A 17,947-nucleotide genomic window follows, 5' to 3' on the forward strand; every position below is an offset into this window, starting at 1 on the left:
GCCCAGACACCGGGGGTACCATATACTAGCAACTGACCACCCCTAACTATTGTTTACAAACATTCACAATAACATTCACAATATTGTGTTCTCACTGTGACATGGTTCGATCTCTTTGGAGATGAAAGGCTGGCATTTATAAGGGAATGTGTGGACTTCATTGAGGCTACCAATCAAACTCCATCAAAAGAGCAGTTGAATGATACGGCTAAGCAACTCTGTGACAGGGTACCCAGCATTGAAAGATCAAAGGAAGTCAATGTATTGGGTAAGTACATGTACACAACTTTAGGCTCGCTATATAGCTTAGGTATTAATTATGCTAACATGCGCCTAGGAAAACAACCCAAACTAGCTCATTACATTAGAGTGTGTGTGGTGTGTGGTTGGTGCTTCAATTAGAGCGGTGCGTAGTAACAGTAAAAGTAATTAGTAGCGACACCGAATTTTGTATATAAGACCAGCTGGATAGTAAACCTGAGGGGCTTGCAGAAGCCACTAATCACTCCCAAAGGGTTACTATCCAGTAAGCAGTACTACACATGGTCTATCTCGCTTAGAAAATGCAGGGTAACCTCTGCTAGCAGGTTTCTTAGTTGGATAGACACGTGCAGCAGTGGCCACTTCAAAGCGCAAATTTTTTCTAAATTAGAGGGTGCGTAGTACTAGCGACATCGAATTTGTAAGAGAGGTAAGTGTGTTGAACTTTGAACCCATCACTCGAGAACGAAGCACAACCCCAGTAGTCAAAATCGAAAACACCACGCATGCATGCTGATTCCTCGATGGAGGTGCAAGCTACATAACATATACACATATTATATCTTGATGAACATTTTAAATTTTGCTGCATGCAGACAGAAACCTTGAGTCCAGGAATCATAGGAAAACTTAGGAAAACTCAAAGAGATTGAGAATGATTGTTGTTAAAAACGGTTGATGCAGCAGAGCCTTGCAGCTTTCTTCTCACTCTTGCAACTACCAATAGCTAAACTACCAATAGCTAGCGTTCTAGTGCTAGTAAGTAGAGTAGCAACACTCGGTGAACTAGTTTTGCTACGTACTCTTCTGACTGCAGGCATAACTCGAGAACGAAGCATTATTTTACAAATCCATGAATACCAATCCAAGAAAACCAAGAAAACAGCTTATAGAAACTCTTACTTACACTTCATTGAGTAACAGTCTACACAAACACACTACCGTATACCTCGCTTGCGCATGCGCACCGAGGCATAACAGTCCCATAGAAGAAACGATGACACACACTACGAGGATTAATGATGCCTCGAGTACCCAGTTAATCTCTTGTTAGTTGATGTTGATTGTTAGTTGATGTTGAAGAGAGAACTGTTGGGAGACCATGTGCTGAAATAAACTTTGAGGAAGCTTCGTTCATTAAATTTAAATTGGAGCATAATTTGTTCAAGGATTGGTGTGTCAAGACAAACTTTGTATCGTCGGCTAAAGATGGAAGGAATTCTTGAAGATATGCAGTATTTAGACAATGATCTTGATGACATCATTCGCGACATCATTCGCCACATAAAGATTGATCACCCCAATGATGGCGAGGGTGGCCACATCCGAATTCAACGCTATCGGCTTGTTGAACGCCAATTGTGAGAGCATGCAAATTATGTGTGGCACATAGATGGGCACCATAAGTTAATTAGATGGCACCTAGTAACTCACGGTGGTATTGATTGGCTTTTCTTGCCTAATCACTTTCCTCAAATGTTCCACCAACAACACAGCGCTGTCAGTGTTCTCTGAAGTCTTCCTAAACGTGTCAGTTAGGTGGCGAGACTGTTGCTGTGTGGCGTATGATATCGCAGTACGGGGATCAATCAGTACTGGAAGCTCCACCCATAACGAACGTATCGAGCGGTCCGTTGTGTTTCCAAGCTGTTCTATGACACTATTCACTCTCTCCTTTGAATGAAACCTTTGAATGAAACCGATATTATTCTGCCTTGTATGTTCCCATAATCAATCGATGTTTGCAAGAATTTGTTGAGTCCTGGAACCAACACCATCAATTGCGGTCGTTACCTTCAACCCAACTGGACCTTAACGTTGGTGATGGTACGTTGTGTAGCGCAAGACCTATTGATCGTGTCCTAGGAGTACCTTCCGGTGCTGCTCTGTTAACATTTCGCATAGATTAACATTTCGCATAGATGCAGTTGGCACCCATGTTTCAGCTTGCGAATGAACTTGTTGTAATTATAACTAGCTTTGTGTAGTCATGCTTAGCCGCACAAGGAATAAATTTGTAATTTATAGCTACAGTTATGTCTCGAGGCTTAGCCGCACAAGGAATAGAATTACTTCTAACATGGGTCATTAAGGTGTAAATTCAACGAATCATCCTTTGAAACATGGTCATGTAACTTACATAATAATTATAGCGATCAATGTCCAAGTTAACAAAAATAACAAAAATAATTATGAGGACTTCAGTGTTGCCACGCGGCAGGAGGTTAAATGAACCAGATATAATAACACAACACCTGTTCTATAATGAGACTCAAAAAGCTCCTGGCTCTCAATGTTCGTAGGTAGAGTTAGGACAGGTCCACACGTAGAGGCTAAAGGAAACGTACTTCAAGGGATGGGGGCCTAGAAAAACCGTGGCAAACGCTAGCACTACCTCCAGCCCATTTTATTCATGGCTAACAACTACAAGATTCAAAAAGCATTGGTATTACTATAAAATGCCCCTCAATTATTATGCATTTTTTTACAATCTACATTTTTATCTTGTATCTAGAATGTGTTTCTGTTGATGGGTTTCTGTTGATGGATTGGAAACGAAAATGTTTGCGTGAAACAGTTATAAGGTGTGGCTAAAACTACAAAGGATCATATTTCATTACCTGTCTTGCTGCCACACAATGTGCTGTACATACCACTTTTAATGTTAAAAAGTAAAGAGAATCTAGCTCTAAAAGGTCGACTAAGCAACGCAGCCACATCAAGAAACAGCTCTTACTATGAAGGTCAAGGCCCGTGGTGGTGTCTCTAAAAGTATACGACTATACTGCAAACGTTTAGCATAAAACCATCCTATATAGCACTTAGATACATAATAACCAAGTCCTGTCAAGCAATGTCCTTTGCTGTTTCGGCTTCACAGCGTGACATAGGGTCAACAAAAAGTAAAAACAGAGAGACAACTTACTTCTCTAGAGTACCTCCCAGCTCCTGAGTGATCGCTAGTGGATAGGACGGTAAAAACTAAAATATTCGCGAGCACGAAATCATAACGCGGAGTGTTTCACCCGTTGACACAGGGCGGCTTTCCAATCCCTTTCCTGTTCTATCTATGTACAAACCAACTTGTGTCTATGCTGATATCATTTTTAACTAATTAAGCACCCTGCGGGTCTGATAGTGACGGGGTGACATACTCCTACCGTAACCTGGTTTACACCTACAGTTGGATACTCCTCTATGTATTCCATAAAGAAATTCAAAACAAGTACTTGTTGTTCTACTTCTCGGGCATTAAGTTTGTACACTGCTCATTCAAATCCATTACCTTGTGGAGGACCCGAAACATCATCACTTTTTGCATCCACATTTAAAAAATGATGTACCTACAAACAAGTAACGGAAACCCGGCCATATGGAATCATATGGAATTGGTGTTTTAGAGCACTGTGAAGTTCACAACTCGATTAGACGCAGCAGTGCTCTGAACACAGCAGACGGAAGTATTCTCTGCTAGGCTTCCTCACCATGGAATATGACCTCAACTGGTTTTGTTGCTCATATAGCTTTTAAAGTCAGACGCACCACTACCTATCTCTTTAATTGTGTCAATCAATTCTTTTAGGTTTCTGTGAGCGTTCGCTTGCTTTTCTGATGGAGGAACATTCTGCAAGAGTGCAGATACTTGTAGCTTGTTTGGAGAGAAAGTATCTCATCAGTACTCTGTACAGGGCCTCCCATGATTCAAGAAGAAACCGGTGCGTACGTTTGAAATTCGTACCTAATGACCTTGGCAGGTAGCCACTAGATCTTGCTAGGTCACTCAGACCTGCATCAAAGTATATCTTAAGCAATACCTCCTGGTAATTCTTTAAGAAGTGCCAATCCCCAGCGAATAAGATGAGCCATTGCTTTCGTTCCCATATTCTAAAGAGCATTGGCGATTGATGGTAAACAGTATCTGGCATAGAGTAAACACACTCTTGTTGGACGGTTGTGTTATTAGACATGCAGCCTTCCATATTGCCGGGTCAAGATTATCAACAAATGCATCTACATCAAAATGTTTAATTGTGTGTGGCTCTAATTGTGTGTGGCTCGACAGAGTCAGCTGTTATCAGTTTGTTAGCATGAGCATGTAGCATGTAGCTTGCTATTAATACTCTTGTGTAAGCATACATGTAGCATCTTCTTCGTTAGCATGTACATTTGTGTTTCTTTGCCCGAGAGCGCATGTACAAGATCACCCCCATAGCGGTATATTAGTGTACCATATTTTGGAATGGAATTGCACACCTGTAAGCCATGTGATGCTGTAGCAGTGAGCTTCTTAGCCAAGTATGACTGTGAAGATCTTTGTCTTCCTTTTGTATATCCGATTTTGTAGCAATGGAATCTAGTTCGAGTTTAAATTTCGAATACACTTGTGGTAGTAGAAATGCGGTCTGTTTTAGAAGGCCTTCACCAACTGTAATAGCTAGTATGTGAACAGTATTACATTCTCCCAAGTACGAACATCTGACAATCTAGGAAGATTCTGTTTTTTCTCCGAAAGTAGATCTGTCAGGTCTGCATCTGTGCTCGTAACTTAACATGAGACTTATAGCAAGCATAACACACACGATCATCTGGTTGAAAGGTGCTTTTGAATTCAGTATTAGGAAATGTTGGAGTACTACTGGCTCTGGCACAGGACGGCTTCTGTTACGAATATGTTTTCCACATGTTTTGCAGTCACTATGTGTTGCGTGTGCATGCCTGTACCATTGCATGTAGTGATATGAGCAAATTGGTAGTTCCATCTTCAAAGGTAGCATCATTGTGCCCCGCTGGGAAAAATTGTGATTATTGTTGTGCATCGATTGACTTGGCTTTAATGTCAGTGTTCGTACAATTAGGAATATAACAGATCAGTTTTATGATACCTGTATTCTTTCTCCATCTAGGTGAGAAGCTAATAATATCATTTACATCGCTTACATCCCTCCTACAAAGCAAGCAGTTGCTGCAGCAGTGAAGAAGGATCTTTCTAGGATTTGGGATGGGAATACTCTTTCTTCTTACACAGAGCACATTCTTCGCATGATCGGCCTGGATGTACTGCTGAAGTTACATGACGCGACTCTCTTCCAGTATCTCTAGCAGATCTGTATTAAATAATAATTATTTGTTGTGTTGATAATTTTGTGTGCATTGTTTTCATAGCAAGTGGTCAACTCTTGTACAACCATTAAACTAATGAATATACAGTAGAACAGCCCAATTTTTTGGACATAATTCGCATCAGCCTTTGAAGTATTGATGTGCAAACTTTGGAGTTGATGGCAGGTAGGTTTGATGGCTGCACAAACAGCTCTCGTGTAAAGCAAGACTCAGTGTTAAAATTGTGAGATGATGAGATGCAAATATAATTATATTCAAGGAATAAAAAGTTACACTGAGCTAAAGTTAGTGCAGAAATTGAGCTTGAAACCGCAGGTCCAGATAGACAACTTCCGGTTCGTGAGGTAAATTTGGCCTTGGTCATTCGACTGTCTAGGATCATCAGCCGGGCATAGGCAAGCTTATCGTGGTGAGAATTGCTGTGTAAGTCAGGAACGGACATCCCTCATGCGGGGGCTGATATGTTGCCTGGAGCGTGGATGCTAGTTGTCGGCCAGCAATTCTCGCATCTCCACAAATTGACCACAAATTGACCAGATCGAATCTTGTCGACAATTTTTTGTGGGACGGGCGCTTCTGCCGGTGAGAGAATCAGTCCGCTTCCACCATAGGATGACTGTGGCAATTGGTATGTAGATGGGGCGCTGAGTTGGTTTTGGGTCAACGGGACCGAAGATAACAGCGCTGGTGGTGGTTGGATTAGATATTAGTGAGGCGAAGTGTGAATGAGGAAAACAAAACAAAAGCAAAAACAATAGAAGCGTGAGATATAGCCACGCGAGTGAATAATGCGAGATAGGGCTGTAGCGTAAATATACTAGTACTGGCTGCAATAGTACGGAATAGGGCCAATGCCATGTGAATGAGTGGTGTGGATGTGCGCCAAAGCAGTGGCTGTTAGTCTGAGTCAGTTTGCCCTAGCCAGTGCTGTAGTGTTAAGCCCACGTGTTATCATGCGCACTCAGTAGTGCATATATATGCTGTTAGTCTGCCAAGCCACAAGAGCTAGGACTGTAGTGTTAATCCCACGTGTCATAGTGCTTATCTGATAAGCACTCACAATTAAGGATGCTTGCGGTTAGGTAGTGGAATTGAGATACTATGCTGTGCTATAGTCATACTGGGCAGCAAGTGTTTGACGCGATGCTGCTCCAGCCGCTGGCAATTAGCTATAATTATGGCAGAAGTAATCAACAAAATAATCAACAAAATAATCAACAGGTGTATTCCACAACGCTATGTGAGAAGCATAAAAAATGCGTACCAAGTACTTTTTGCTGACGTACTTTTTGCATGGCTTCACCGTGTCATTCGTAATCTCAAATCCTGCGAATTCTACTTCGTCTTGGGCGAATCGGAATTTGTCTGGGTTGATGCTTGGATTCTGGTGATCCCCGTTATTCTGGTAACTAAGTATAATAGAGAATCAGTATTGCTGTAACATGTGTATACAAAACTATATGTACCAGGTGCTGGGATCCGTCGAGATGTAAGACGGGAGACGGGAGACGATACCACTTTGGCTGGTGATGTGATCATTGTAGATACTGAAGCCAGTCATCTCGCAGTCATAAAAAAATCAGAAGTGGATTTGCGTTGTCACTGCTAACCTCTTCGTCATTCTGTGACTGGTCATCAACTCCTGACTCAGCATCAATATCAGCAGATGTAAGTGGTGGCTCCACTGTAGAGGACTCTCCCTGACCATCACCAATGTAATCCCCCCCTAACCCCCGCAGAGTCTCCATGTAAGATTTCTCTTGCTCGTGGTGTGTTTTCTTCTGGAGGTTCCTATTCCATGTCTACATAGTGCCCATGTGCCTATGTATATAATTACCCCTCTTGTGGATATGTTCTCTTCTTATGCGATCCGAATCCCACTCCTGCTGCTCCTGACGTCACAGCGTCTAGTGGTACATCGACCCCCATCTGAACAAGACAGAAAATCCTCCACACAGGTCCAAGGTTCAAGGTACTAATTATCGTATGCTCAATTATGTTCTACCTTGTGCCATATTTGTTTTGCAGGTGTAATGTACATGGCCGTTTTTCCCTGTAGATCAGAGCTAAACCGTGGAAGCCTTCAACAGTTGTTGTCAGCCTCCCATGGTCAGATACATAATCCAGATACATAATCCTGGGGGTATACACTCAACCAGTCCCTTAAAGCCTTCAACTTGAGCCAGGCAGGTGAATTTGTGCTTTCCTCTGTATGGGCTGCCATCCTCCGTCAGCTATAAAATAGCTTATTAATCAGAAACATGACTTTACGTACCTTATCATGACAGCACCATGACAGCACCAGGGAGATGAATGCTCATCCAGGCAGTAGTGCTGATAAAAGTTGAGAATTGCCTCAGAGAAGGCATTTTCCTTCCCCATGATCTGGTCTGAGGCGATCAGGTTGGCCTTACAACCCTGGCATCTGTCATGCGTTTGCATTTGAAGCTGGCTGCCCGGCACTGCAAATAGTAGGAGTAAGTTTTAAAAGAACAATAATTAACTAACCTCACACTTTCTTTGCTTTATTTTTTGCATAGTACCTTCGGGAAAATGCCGACAGAAAATACTCGAGGACTTACTTCAAAAACAAAACCAGCAGCATTCACCTTGCCTAATATCTCATTAAACATATCCCCCTTGGTACTGCCGGATGTGCCCTCCCAATTGTGCCCTGGACCTTTCTTAGTTCTGTGAGAAAACCATGCAATGGCACCGCTCTCGTAATCGTGCAAAGAAGCTGAGGAATTGTTGGAATAGTGGCCCCGGGTCAGCCATCATAGGAACCAACCCATTTTTTGTCATCACCACTGTTCACAATATTTTTTCGTACCTGACCACAGGACCATTCCGCTAACTTTGTGACGTGGATCTCCTGACTCTCTAGCTTCTGAATGATGTGCGATGCCATTGTGTGCTGGAACATGGTGGAAGACCCAACCAGCCACTCAATCGAACGTAATCAACATGCAGGTGGAGAAACTGGGTAATATTGTTGCCACAAACAGTTTGAATCGTGGATAGTACAAAGCACTGAAAAGAAACGCCTCCACTCGACACAAATGAAGACAGTGTTTCGAGTCTCTGCACTATTCCCAACCTTACATCTGTCAATGCTAGTTCAGGAACTTGGACACTCATGCTGATTGTACTGGGACTGGGGTCTGTCTGCACACTTGCGCTGATTGTACTGGGACTGGGGTCTGTCTCATCTACTGAAGTCTGCACTCCTACATGTAGATCGGGTCCTATGCTGGACAAATCTGCTCTGTATTTAATATGGTGTAGATTTATTTGTTATTAATTACTCTGTGTAGCTTACCTAATCTTATTTTCTTGGCTTCAGTTGCAGCTAGAAGTGGAGGCATTCTCACAAAACCAAAGTCTAGTCAATGTTTTTACTTTGTGTGCATGTGGTTACTACTGCAGCTGTTCATCTACCGTTAGCGCACGCATTTCTGCGAGTGCAAGTCTCAGATTGCACACGTGATCTAACGTTGCATTTTTGTGGTTAAATTATGTCAATTTGTTGCTATGTGCGGGCACCCTTAAGGGACAATCGAATAACACACTACCGCGTGCTGAAACAACATGTTTGTTTTTACAGTGTATGCTTGATATGATATATGTACATGATATAATTATATAGTATGCTAGTATGTACATGATATATATAGTATGTACATAATTATAACATGATAATTATAGCTAATAGCTACTGCTACTAAAATAACACTTTTGGCGCCCCATAAAAATGTATATTATTATAAAACCATTTTTACAGAGGGTGTGTTTAAAAAATTAATAGACCTTTTTACTTAACTCAATGGAATGTGCTGACATTGCAATTAGTTACACCCATTTTACTATCAAATGTGCATGAAAATGATCACTTTAGCTGTACTGCCATGTGCTTGATCTATTTATGCAAGACGGCATGCAAAATTGAAGTTTTAGAATGAATAATGCACGAGTGATTGTTAGCAAGCGCTCAGGAGAGGAGCTACAGCCCAAGCAGTTATGACAGTAAATCCAACCTTCAGTGACTTGCAGCTGCAGTAAGCTAAGGTATAGAGGATTTGTTGCAGAAAAATCACTCTTACTGGTTGGATTACTGTCTTACCTGCTTGTTTTCTGTGGGCTCTCCTGAGCGCTTGCTAACAATCACTCGTGCATTATTCAATAGCTAAACTTCAATTTTGCATGATCAAGCATCATTTTCATGCACAATTTTCATGCACATTTGATAGTAAAAGTCGGCGTGACAGCAGCACTTCCGTCCCAAATTAACTCTAATGAAATTCCTTCTACCGTTGTGTGGAAAGGACTAGAGTTTTTCATTGAGGTGTGTTTTAAAGGAGGTGTGTTTTAAAAAATTAAGTAGTGCAAGTTTTTCATTTTGTAAGACAGGTTCCTTGAGGCAATGGGCGTGGGCAGACGCACTGAGTGCGGCACATAGAAAATCAACCTCAGGCAGGTAGTTGCAGGTAGTTGAAAGTACAAAGCTGCTCTGTTGACAGACTCGAGTGCAAGAGCAAGGGAGAGGGTAGGTCAAGCTCAAGTGCCTTGATGGTGCCGTCTATGTCGACTAGACTAGCCTAAGTTGGAGATGAACAAACTGTTTAATTGGAGCATTGTTAGAAAGCGGACATCCCACTTCATCAGTATTAGAAGTAAAAAGTAAGTAGAGAACATTGACTTTGGTGGTCAGTTGTACTAATCCGTGAATATCTAATTCTGACTGAGTTTACCTTATTAGTAGGTTCCTACTATCCCTGAAGCAAGAAGCTGTTACAAAAGGCCTGTACCAGAGCACCACCACGTGGTCCAACAGCCAGGCTGTGAGTATGAGACCCGTGATGTGGATTGCAGCTGTACTCATCACAACCCACTCAACCAGCGAATCGAACAGCTCATCAGCTGGCACGACCGAGGACTGGCACTACTTCAAGTCGAGATGGAACGAGCGACTAGGTTGGAAGGCACTGACAAGGGCTGTGATGACCAGCTCCGCAAGGACCTCACCAGGGAGTGTGGCGTACTCCTAGTAACCACTAACCACAAACACTCAATCTGTGGTCAAGTTGAACTATGTGCTGACTAGAAATATCTTAGTTGTTCTAGAGTATTCTTACACTAAGCAATTTTCTGGACTATTCTATGTATTGTTCTGGTTTGTTCTAGAACTGTTTTGTTTTGTATTTCAGTTTTGTGTGTAAGTTGTGTTATTCGTGCGTGTGTTATTCGTGCGTGTTCTTTATGGTTTAAGACAGCTGTTAAAGTCAATTCTCCTAGAGTCAAGAGTACTACGTTACAGTTGGTGGCAGCGGTGGGATTCTCAATTGTCCTGACTCTACTCGACAAGCCTGAGATAGCCGTGTGAAAGACTTTAGTGTGACTGGTACTGGCATATGACTGAGCAAGGTGGGAGTAGGACAAGAGCCACGATGGAAGAAGAACACCAAGATGTGCAGACGAATGGAGGGGGAGGTTCGAAGCCATGTTAATGATGCTCCAGGAGCAGCAGAGGATGATGGCGGAGCAGCATCAAGCTCAGCAAAGAGTTCTGCTAGAGATGTTACAAACTCAGCAGGAAGAGCAGCGTGCCTATCGCCAGGAGATGGAGGAGCTGCGACCTGTGAGGCACCATGAAGAGACAAGGCATAAATTGCCTAAGCCTGTTTTCAAGAAATTAGAAGAGACTGATGACTTTTTGGAGACATTTGAGCGGGTTGCCACCCAACATGATTGGCCGGATAATGCGTGGGCTGTCCAGCTGGCGGGACTGTTGACCGGTAGAGCACAAGCTGCCCAGGATTACAAGAAAGTGAAGGAGGCAATCTTGCATCGGTTTGACGTCAACGAAGAAACACATCGCAGAAGATTCAGGGAGGACCGGAAGAAGCCAGAAGAATCTTACAGAGAGTGGCTATGGCGCATCACAAACCACAAACCACTTTGACAAGTGGTGCAAAGACTCAACAATGCCAATGAAGGAGCTTGTTGTCATGGAGCAGGCTCTCTGGGGAATGGTCTAACTGTCTGGCTGAGAGAGCAGTCATTGGAGGAGCTGGCGAAACTTGCAGAGGACTACACTCTGGCCATGAAGGGTAAAGACCAGCCCCCCTATCCTCTCCAGGGACACCAGCCGTGGAAACTCAGGAAACAAGAACACCGGAATGGATTTCGTACAGAGCCAAGAACCAAGGTCAATACTGCCGGAGAAAAGCAATGCTTTCATTGTCACCAGTGGGGTAGTACAATTGCCTCAAGCGAAGCCTGTCGCAAGGGAAAGCTCAAGTGGGGGAAAGTTGGAGGAAAGTCTGTTCAGATGCTTTTGGACTCTGGATGCAGTCGAACGATGGTGAGTGCCAACAGTGTGGATTCTTCCAAGATCAGTAAGGCAGAAACGGTGGCTGTTTTGTGCGTGCACGGAGACACGGTAGAGTATCCTACAGCAATGGTAGAGCTCGCTTTAGGAGGCCATACCAGGAAAGCAAACGTTGCTGTTGCCCCTAGCCTACCGGTACCAGTGCTCCTTGGAAGAGACCTCTACGATATCAGAAGTGGATGGAAGTCTTCAGATACTGGATACATGGTGGAGACTAGGTCTCAAAAGAAGATACGAGAATCGAAATCGATGGATGATCTGATCTGATGGATCTGAACGAGCAAGCCGTATTGTCAGAGCTATTTGATCAATCGTTGGAGCTAGAAGTTCCAGAGGCAAACATTGCCTCTGAAGAGCATGAAAATCTTAGGAGGGAGGACATGGCAGAACGTTAGAAGAGGAGATGAATGCAGAACCAGTGTCCCCCTTAGATGCTTCGAAAGAACAAATTCAAGCATGGCAGGAAAACAACGCAACGCTAGTAAAAGTTCGTGATTATGCAAGTTCCCAACCCGAAGATGGAACCGAAGGAGAGAATGTTTTCTTCTATAGGCTGCTGTATCGTCACTGGCAACCGAGAAAACGAGGAGAAGACGGAGTGCAGGCAGTCGAGCAGTTGGTGCTACCGACTCAGTGCCGACAACTGGTATTACGACTGGCGCATGATGTGCCTACAGCTGGCCATCTAAGAGTCACTAAAACCCGAAACCGAGTACTCCAGAGATACTATTGGCCTGGTGTTTTCAAGGAGGTAACGGAGTATTGTACTACCTGTGAAGTTTGTCAAAGAAGTCGTGGAAGGAGGCCAGCTCGTGCTCCTCTGGTCTCAATGCCATTGATTCAGAAGCCTTTTTCAAGGATAGCAATGGATATTGTTGGGCCACTGCCAAGGACGCAACGAGGGAATCGGTATATCCTTACTATCTGTGACTATGCCACTCGATACCCAAAGGCAATTCCATTGCCAAGTGTGGAAGCTGGAAGCTACACGTGTTGCACGGGAGCTACTTTTGCTCTTTACTCGAGTTGGAGTTCCTGAGGATGACCAAGGAACTAACTTTATGTCTTCATTGCTAGCCGAACAACTCCATACCACCCTCAAACCGACGGGTTGGTGGAGAAGTCAATGCTTCGGAAGTTTACAAGCCGGAACCAGAAAGATTGGGACGAGTACCTTCCATATTTGCTCTTTTCTTATAGAGAAGTCCCACAGGAGAGTACTGGATTCTCACCATTTGAGCTGTTGTACGGGCATAGAGTGCGAGGGCCACTCGACGTAATACGAGAGGGATGGACAGAAGAGAGGTCACCAGAGTTCCCAGTAATTGCTCATGTGGTCCAGATGCGAGATCGCTTGGAAGAAATGATGGAGATTGTGCAGGAGACTACAAGCAAAGCCCAGCAAAAGCAGAAGAGGTACTATGACAAGGGTACCAAGAAACGAGAGCTGAAAGCCGGTGATCAAGTCTTGGTTTTGCTACCCAAAGAAGAAAATAAGCTCAAGTTGGAATGGGTTGGTCCCTATAGAGCTGTTACTCCAGTGGACTATGAAGTAGCCACATCAGGGCGGAGGCAGAAGAAGAAGATATACTACATCAACCTCTTGAAGCTGTGGAAGTGTCCAACGCAACCAGTCCCAAATCTGATGTCGATAATGGAGGAAGGGAACGAGTGTGACGAGGAAGAGTTGACCAACCTGAGTTTGTGGGAACCTGAAGAGACACTGTTCAATGTGACTGAGATCCAGACCCCTGACTTAAATCCAGAGGAGCGAAAGCAACTGTTGTCACTGGTGCAAGAGTTTGACTCAGTGTGTGGTCCAGCCCCGGGAAGGACAACGATTGCAGAGCATGAGATATTTGTGGCGGACGAGACTCCAATACAACAGAGACCCTACCGTGTACCTTACTCAAGGAGGGAGGTAGTGAAAGAAGAGATCCACAAGATACTTGAAGCCGATGTCATTCGACCTTCTACCAGTCCATGGGCTTCACCTATTGTAATGGTTGGCAAGAAAGACGGATCTGTGCGGTTTTGTGTGGATTATAGTGTGTGGATTATAGAAAGCTTAACAAAGTGGCTCGCTTTGACGCTTATCCTATGCCACGCATTGAGGAGCTACTTGACAACATTGGACCTGCTAGATACATCACCACCATGGACTTAGCGAAAGGTTATTGGCAAATACACCTTGAGGAATCTTCTAAAGAGAAGTCGGCTTTTACAACACCGTACGAGTTTCAAGTGATGCCTTTCGGGTTGCACAATGCTCCAGCCACTTTCCAGAGGACAATGAATCGAGTGCTGGAAGGATGTGAAGAATTTGCACGTTGCTATACTGATGATCTGGTTGTGTACAGCAAATCTTGGGAAGAGCACCTACAACACTTGTTAGGACGTCTGCAAGCTGCCAAGTTGACCCTGAAACCGAGAAAATGTCAGTTTGGACGACGGGAAGTTCGTTATTTGGGACATGTGATTGGTGGTGGCAAAGTTAGGCCCGATCCACAGAAGCTGCAAGCAGTAGCAGAGTATCACAGACCAAGAAAGATGTACGAGCTTTCCTCGGACTAGTAGGATACTACAGGAAATTCACCCCCAACTTTGCGGATATTGCAGTGCCGTTAACGGACCTTACTCGAAAAAAGAAACCAGAAAAGGTTATCTGGACCGATGAATGTGATCAGTCTTTCATAGCTTTGAAGGAAACTCTGTTAAAGCATCCTGTCTTAGAGGTATTCGATCCCAACAAACAGTTTCTGTTACAAACTGATGCATCAGAACGAGGCGGTTTTGAGTCAGCGAGATTCGGACGGACAAGAAAATCCAATCGCATTTGCAAGTCGGAAGTTGCAGCCGAGGGAAAGGAATTATGCAACAATAGAAAAGGAGTGCTTGGCGGCTCTTAAGATCTTCTATACATACCTTTACACAGGGCCAGATATGGTAGTGTACAGCAATATACATTTTTGTAGACTTGATATGTACATCATAGTTTACAGAGATATACAGAGATATACAAATAGGGTTAGTTTACATGCAAGTAAACTGTGGCACAAAGACTACAATGTAGATTCCCAAACAGTAAACTTGTTATTTGATGTACATGATTGTAAACTGGGCACATCTAGTTTACAGCAAGTTTTCAGCAAGTTTACAATGCAAATGAATTGGTGACTTTCACTGGGTGTTTTACATTTATCTATAATTATGTATGATTATAGTTACGTATGCGTCTGCGCTTGATGAATTGTTTACAACAAAAAGCATAGAAAGATGATCAATGATCTACATGGATTAACATTATAAAAATTAACTGAGATAATGAGAGCTACTTTTGTTGCTTGAGGCAGGTAGCATTCACAATCCTTTAGTCCAATCTGGGTGTGGCGAAAATTGCATGCTGGTAATTCATTCACAAAAGAATCGTATATATCAAAACACACACAAACTGCCAAAAGATGAGACATCTTGACAATATGCACTGCCAGAAGATGGGACATCTTTGCAGTACATTAAAAACACACACACAAACGTTAACAGATTGCCAAAAGATGAGACATTTTGACAATATGTACTGCCAAAAGATGGGACATCTTTGCAGTACATTAAACACACACACGCGCGCGCACACACACACACACACGCGCGCACACACACACACACACACACACACAAATTAACAGATTGCCAAAAGAGGAGACATCTTGACAATATATGCACTGCCAGAAGATGGGACATCTTTGCGGTACATTAAACACACACATTAAACACACACACACACACACACAAACGTTAACAGATTGCCAAAAGATGAGACATTTTGACAATATGCACTGCCAAAAGATGGGACATCTTTGCAGTACATTAAAAACACACACACACACACACAAACGTTAACAGATTGCCAAAAGATGAGACAACTTGACAATATGTACTGCCAAAAGATGGGACATCTTTGCGGTACATTAAACACACACACACACAAACGTTAACAGATTGCCAAAAGATGAGACATCTAAAAGATAGGACATACACACACAAAAAGAAAACGATTGCCAAAAGATCTGTAATGTTTGGCATACAGGGCTGCATCCAGGACTTTCTTTTGAGGATTTTAGGACAGGGGGGCGAACTAAGATATCTGCGAACTGTGCCAAACTAGAAGGGTCTGGGGGCTGGGGGCTTCAATTGAGGGCCTTAGATCGATTCTGGTGCAATTTAGGTGCCTATTAATGAATCTGCCTGATCGTAGGGGGGCGGGGGTGAATTACTCTCCTCTCCATCCCCTCAATGCCCTTCCTTAACAACTGTTGTATAGTATAATAGTATAGTAGTAATAATTATTAATCACTCACAATTTTCACAGTGGATCCTGTCCGGATCAGCAATCTTTGGGTCGGCCATGGGGTACGTACATGTAGGTTGGTTTAGCCTGCCAATTCACATTCCTAGAGTTTTGTCCTCGCAAAGAGATAGTTTAAATAGCTAAGTATCACCGGCATGCACTAGCACCACAAAACAGTTCAGTGCAGTACAGATAAAGGTCTCAGCTAGCTAGCTAGTTATGTGATATGTACCTCGTGTTGAAGGTCAAAGTTGATTTTTAAACATTATTCAAAGTTCATTTTGCTAGAATTAAAAATGGCTACGGTAGAGCTTGAGTCTCCTTTGCCAAATTCTAGTGCTACTATGAACAGTACAGGTGCTGGAAAAAGATATAGCCGATCTAACACCCTCGAAGAGAAGAGAAAAATGAGAAGCGAGAGAAAAAAGCAAAGGAAATCAAGAATAAAAGCTGTTGAGGCCCATTTAAGCCAGGAAAAGGCTTTAAGGAATAAAGCGGAAAAGAATGTGGTTCTATGCATAAGTACATCACTTATATATAAGAGGGTGACTTATACATAAGGGTGACTTATACATAAGTACATCACCTATATATAAGAGGGTGACTTATACAGAGGTGGCGGTGGGAGCTTCAACAGAGAAAGGAGAGTATGGCACGTGAGAGGGCATTGCAATCGGACACGCTCAAGCGTCACGAGAGAGTACACGAAATCGATCAAGATTTGCTGCATGATCCACCAGATGTGACAGAAAGTACTGAAATGTATATTGGTCGGGGATCATTTCTGTTTCGTAATGTAAAAGTGGCTGTGAAAGAACTGCTCCCCCACTCATTACTAGACGATCTTAACAAAGAAGCAAATATCTTAGCTCGCTTTTCTCACCCTTATCTACCTTTCTACTACAAAGCCACTCAGGATTGTAATGCAATTTCATGGTTTTGGAACTACATCGATGGACACTGACTGATGCTTCAGCTTAAGGAAACAGTTTTAACACTTTGTGCCCAACTTATGGAGTTCACGTCCTACATAATGATGCAACAACATTTTGATTGGCGAGAGCCTTACTGAGGCACCGGTAACTGATTCATCAAGTCGGAGGTATATGCAGCTAGTAGTGATAGACTTTGGGAAAGCAACAACAGTAGAACGAGGAAAACGATACCACCTCTCTGAAAGTGAAAAGGCCGAATATATTCGTCGCTATTCCCATATTGCACCTGAAGTTGTCGAAGGACTAACAAAACAGTCCAAAATGAGTGACATGTATGCTGTTTGGTGGTATTCTCCTAGAGTAAAATACTCAGAGGTGATGTACATGTAAGGAAAGCCATAGATGACTTCTCAGTCAAATGTCGTTCTCCAAGATATTTGTTCAGGCCTACTGCGCAAAATGGAATTATATTTAGCTTAGATTAATAATTAATTTTGTGATTAATATTTAACCTTTTGCACATGACTCATTAATAAAATTGCAAGTGATCCATGCCATGAATTCATTATGGGACAATGCAAAGAAAATCACACCATTGCATGTACGTGCCGTATATATACATTTAAAAATAAAAATTCAGTTGGACAATAGTGACACTACCAGTACCCTTTGTGTTCCTATTACTCTACCAAAGTCAATGTCTGTTTCACAAAAAGCCACTCTTTTCTTTATACTAGATATTCGAACATATTCAGATGTAGACAATGATCTACTTGAGTAGGACCTCCAAACCAGACTTTGCAATTATGCTCATCGTAAAAAGTGACGTAAGCAATCCATTCAGACAAAACTTGGAAACTTGTACATTGAGATGCACCGGAATATGCTTTT

At 42.8% G+C, this 17,947-nt stretch overlaps 1 protein-coding gene and 1 long non-coding RNA gene across 7 annotated transcripts in view; both read left to right on the forward strand.

Annotated features, from left to right (window-relative positions):
- The window catches only part of LOC135332192 (uncharacterized), an 11,496-nt gene extending 632 nt beyond the window's left edge, over positions 1-10,864 (forward strand). The window contains exons 1-6 of one of the 6 annotated variants that reach the window (XR_010393157.1): positions 151-268; positions 5,166-6,787; positions 6,852-7,050; positions 7,122-7,354; positions 7,442-7,859; positions 7,923-10,864. This is a non-coding gene — a long non-coding RNA (uncharacterized LOC135332192). Of the gene's footprint in view, position 1; positions 6,788-6,851; positions 7,051-7,121; positions 7,355-7,441; positions 7,860-7,922 lie in introns of those variants that run through there. The other 5 variants (XR_010393155.1, XR_010393153.1, XR_010393151.1 and 2 more) reach the window with 5 other exon arrangements.
- Positions 10,865-10,882: 18 nt separating this feature from the next.
- On the forward strand, positions 10,883-12,040 carry LOC135332037 (uncharacterized). The gene is made up of 2 exons (XM_064527344.1): positions 10,883-11,307; positions 11,359-12,040. Exons 1-2 carry the CDS (start codon positions 10,883-10,885, stop codon positions 12,038-12,040), a joined length of 1,107 nt encoding a protein of 368 aa, XP_064383414.1.
- Positions 12,041-17,947: the final 5,907 nt, after the last annotated feature.

This window comes from Halichondria panicea, chromosome 2 (assembly GCF_963675165.1).
Source record: "Halichondria panicea chromosome 2, odHalPani1.1, whole genome shotgun sequence".
Classification (NCBI taxonomy): domain Eukaryota; kingdom Metazoa; phylum Porifera; class Demospongiae; order Suberitida; family Halichondriidae; genus Halichondria; species Halichondria panicea.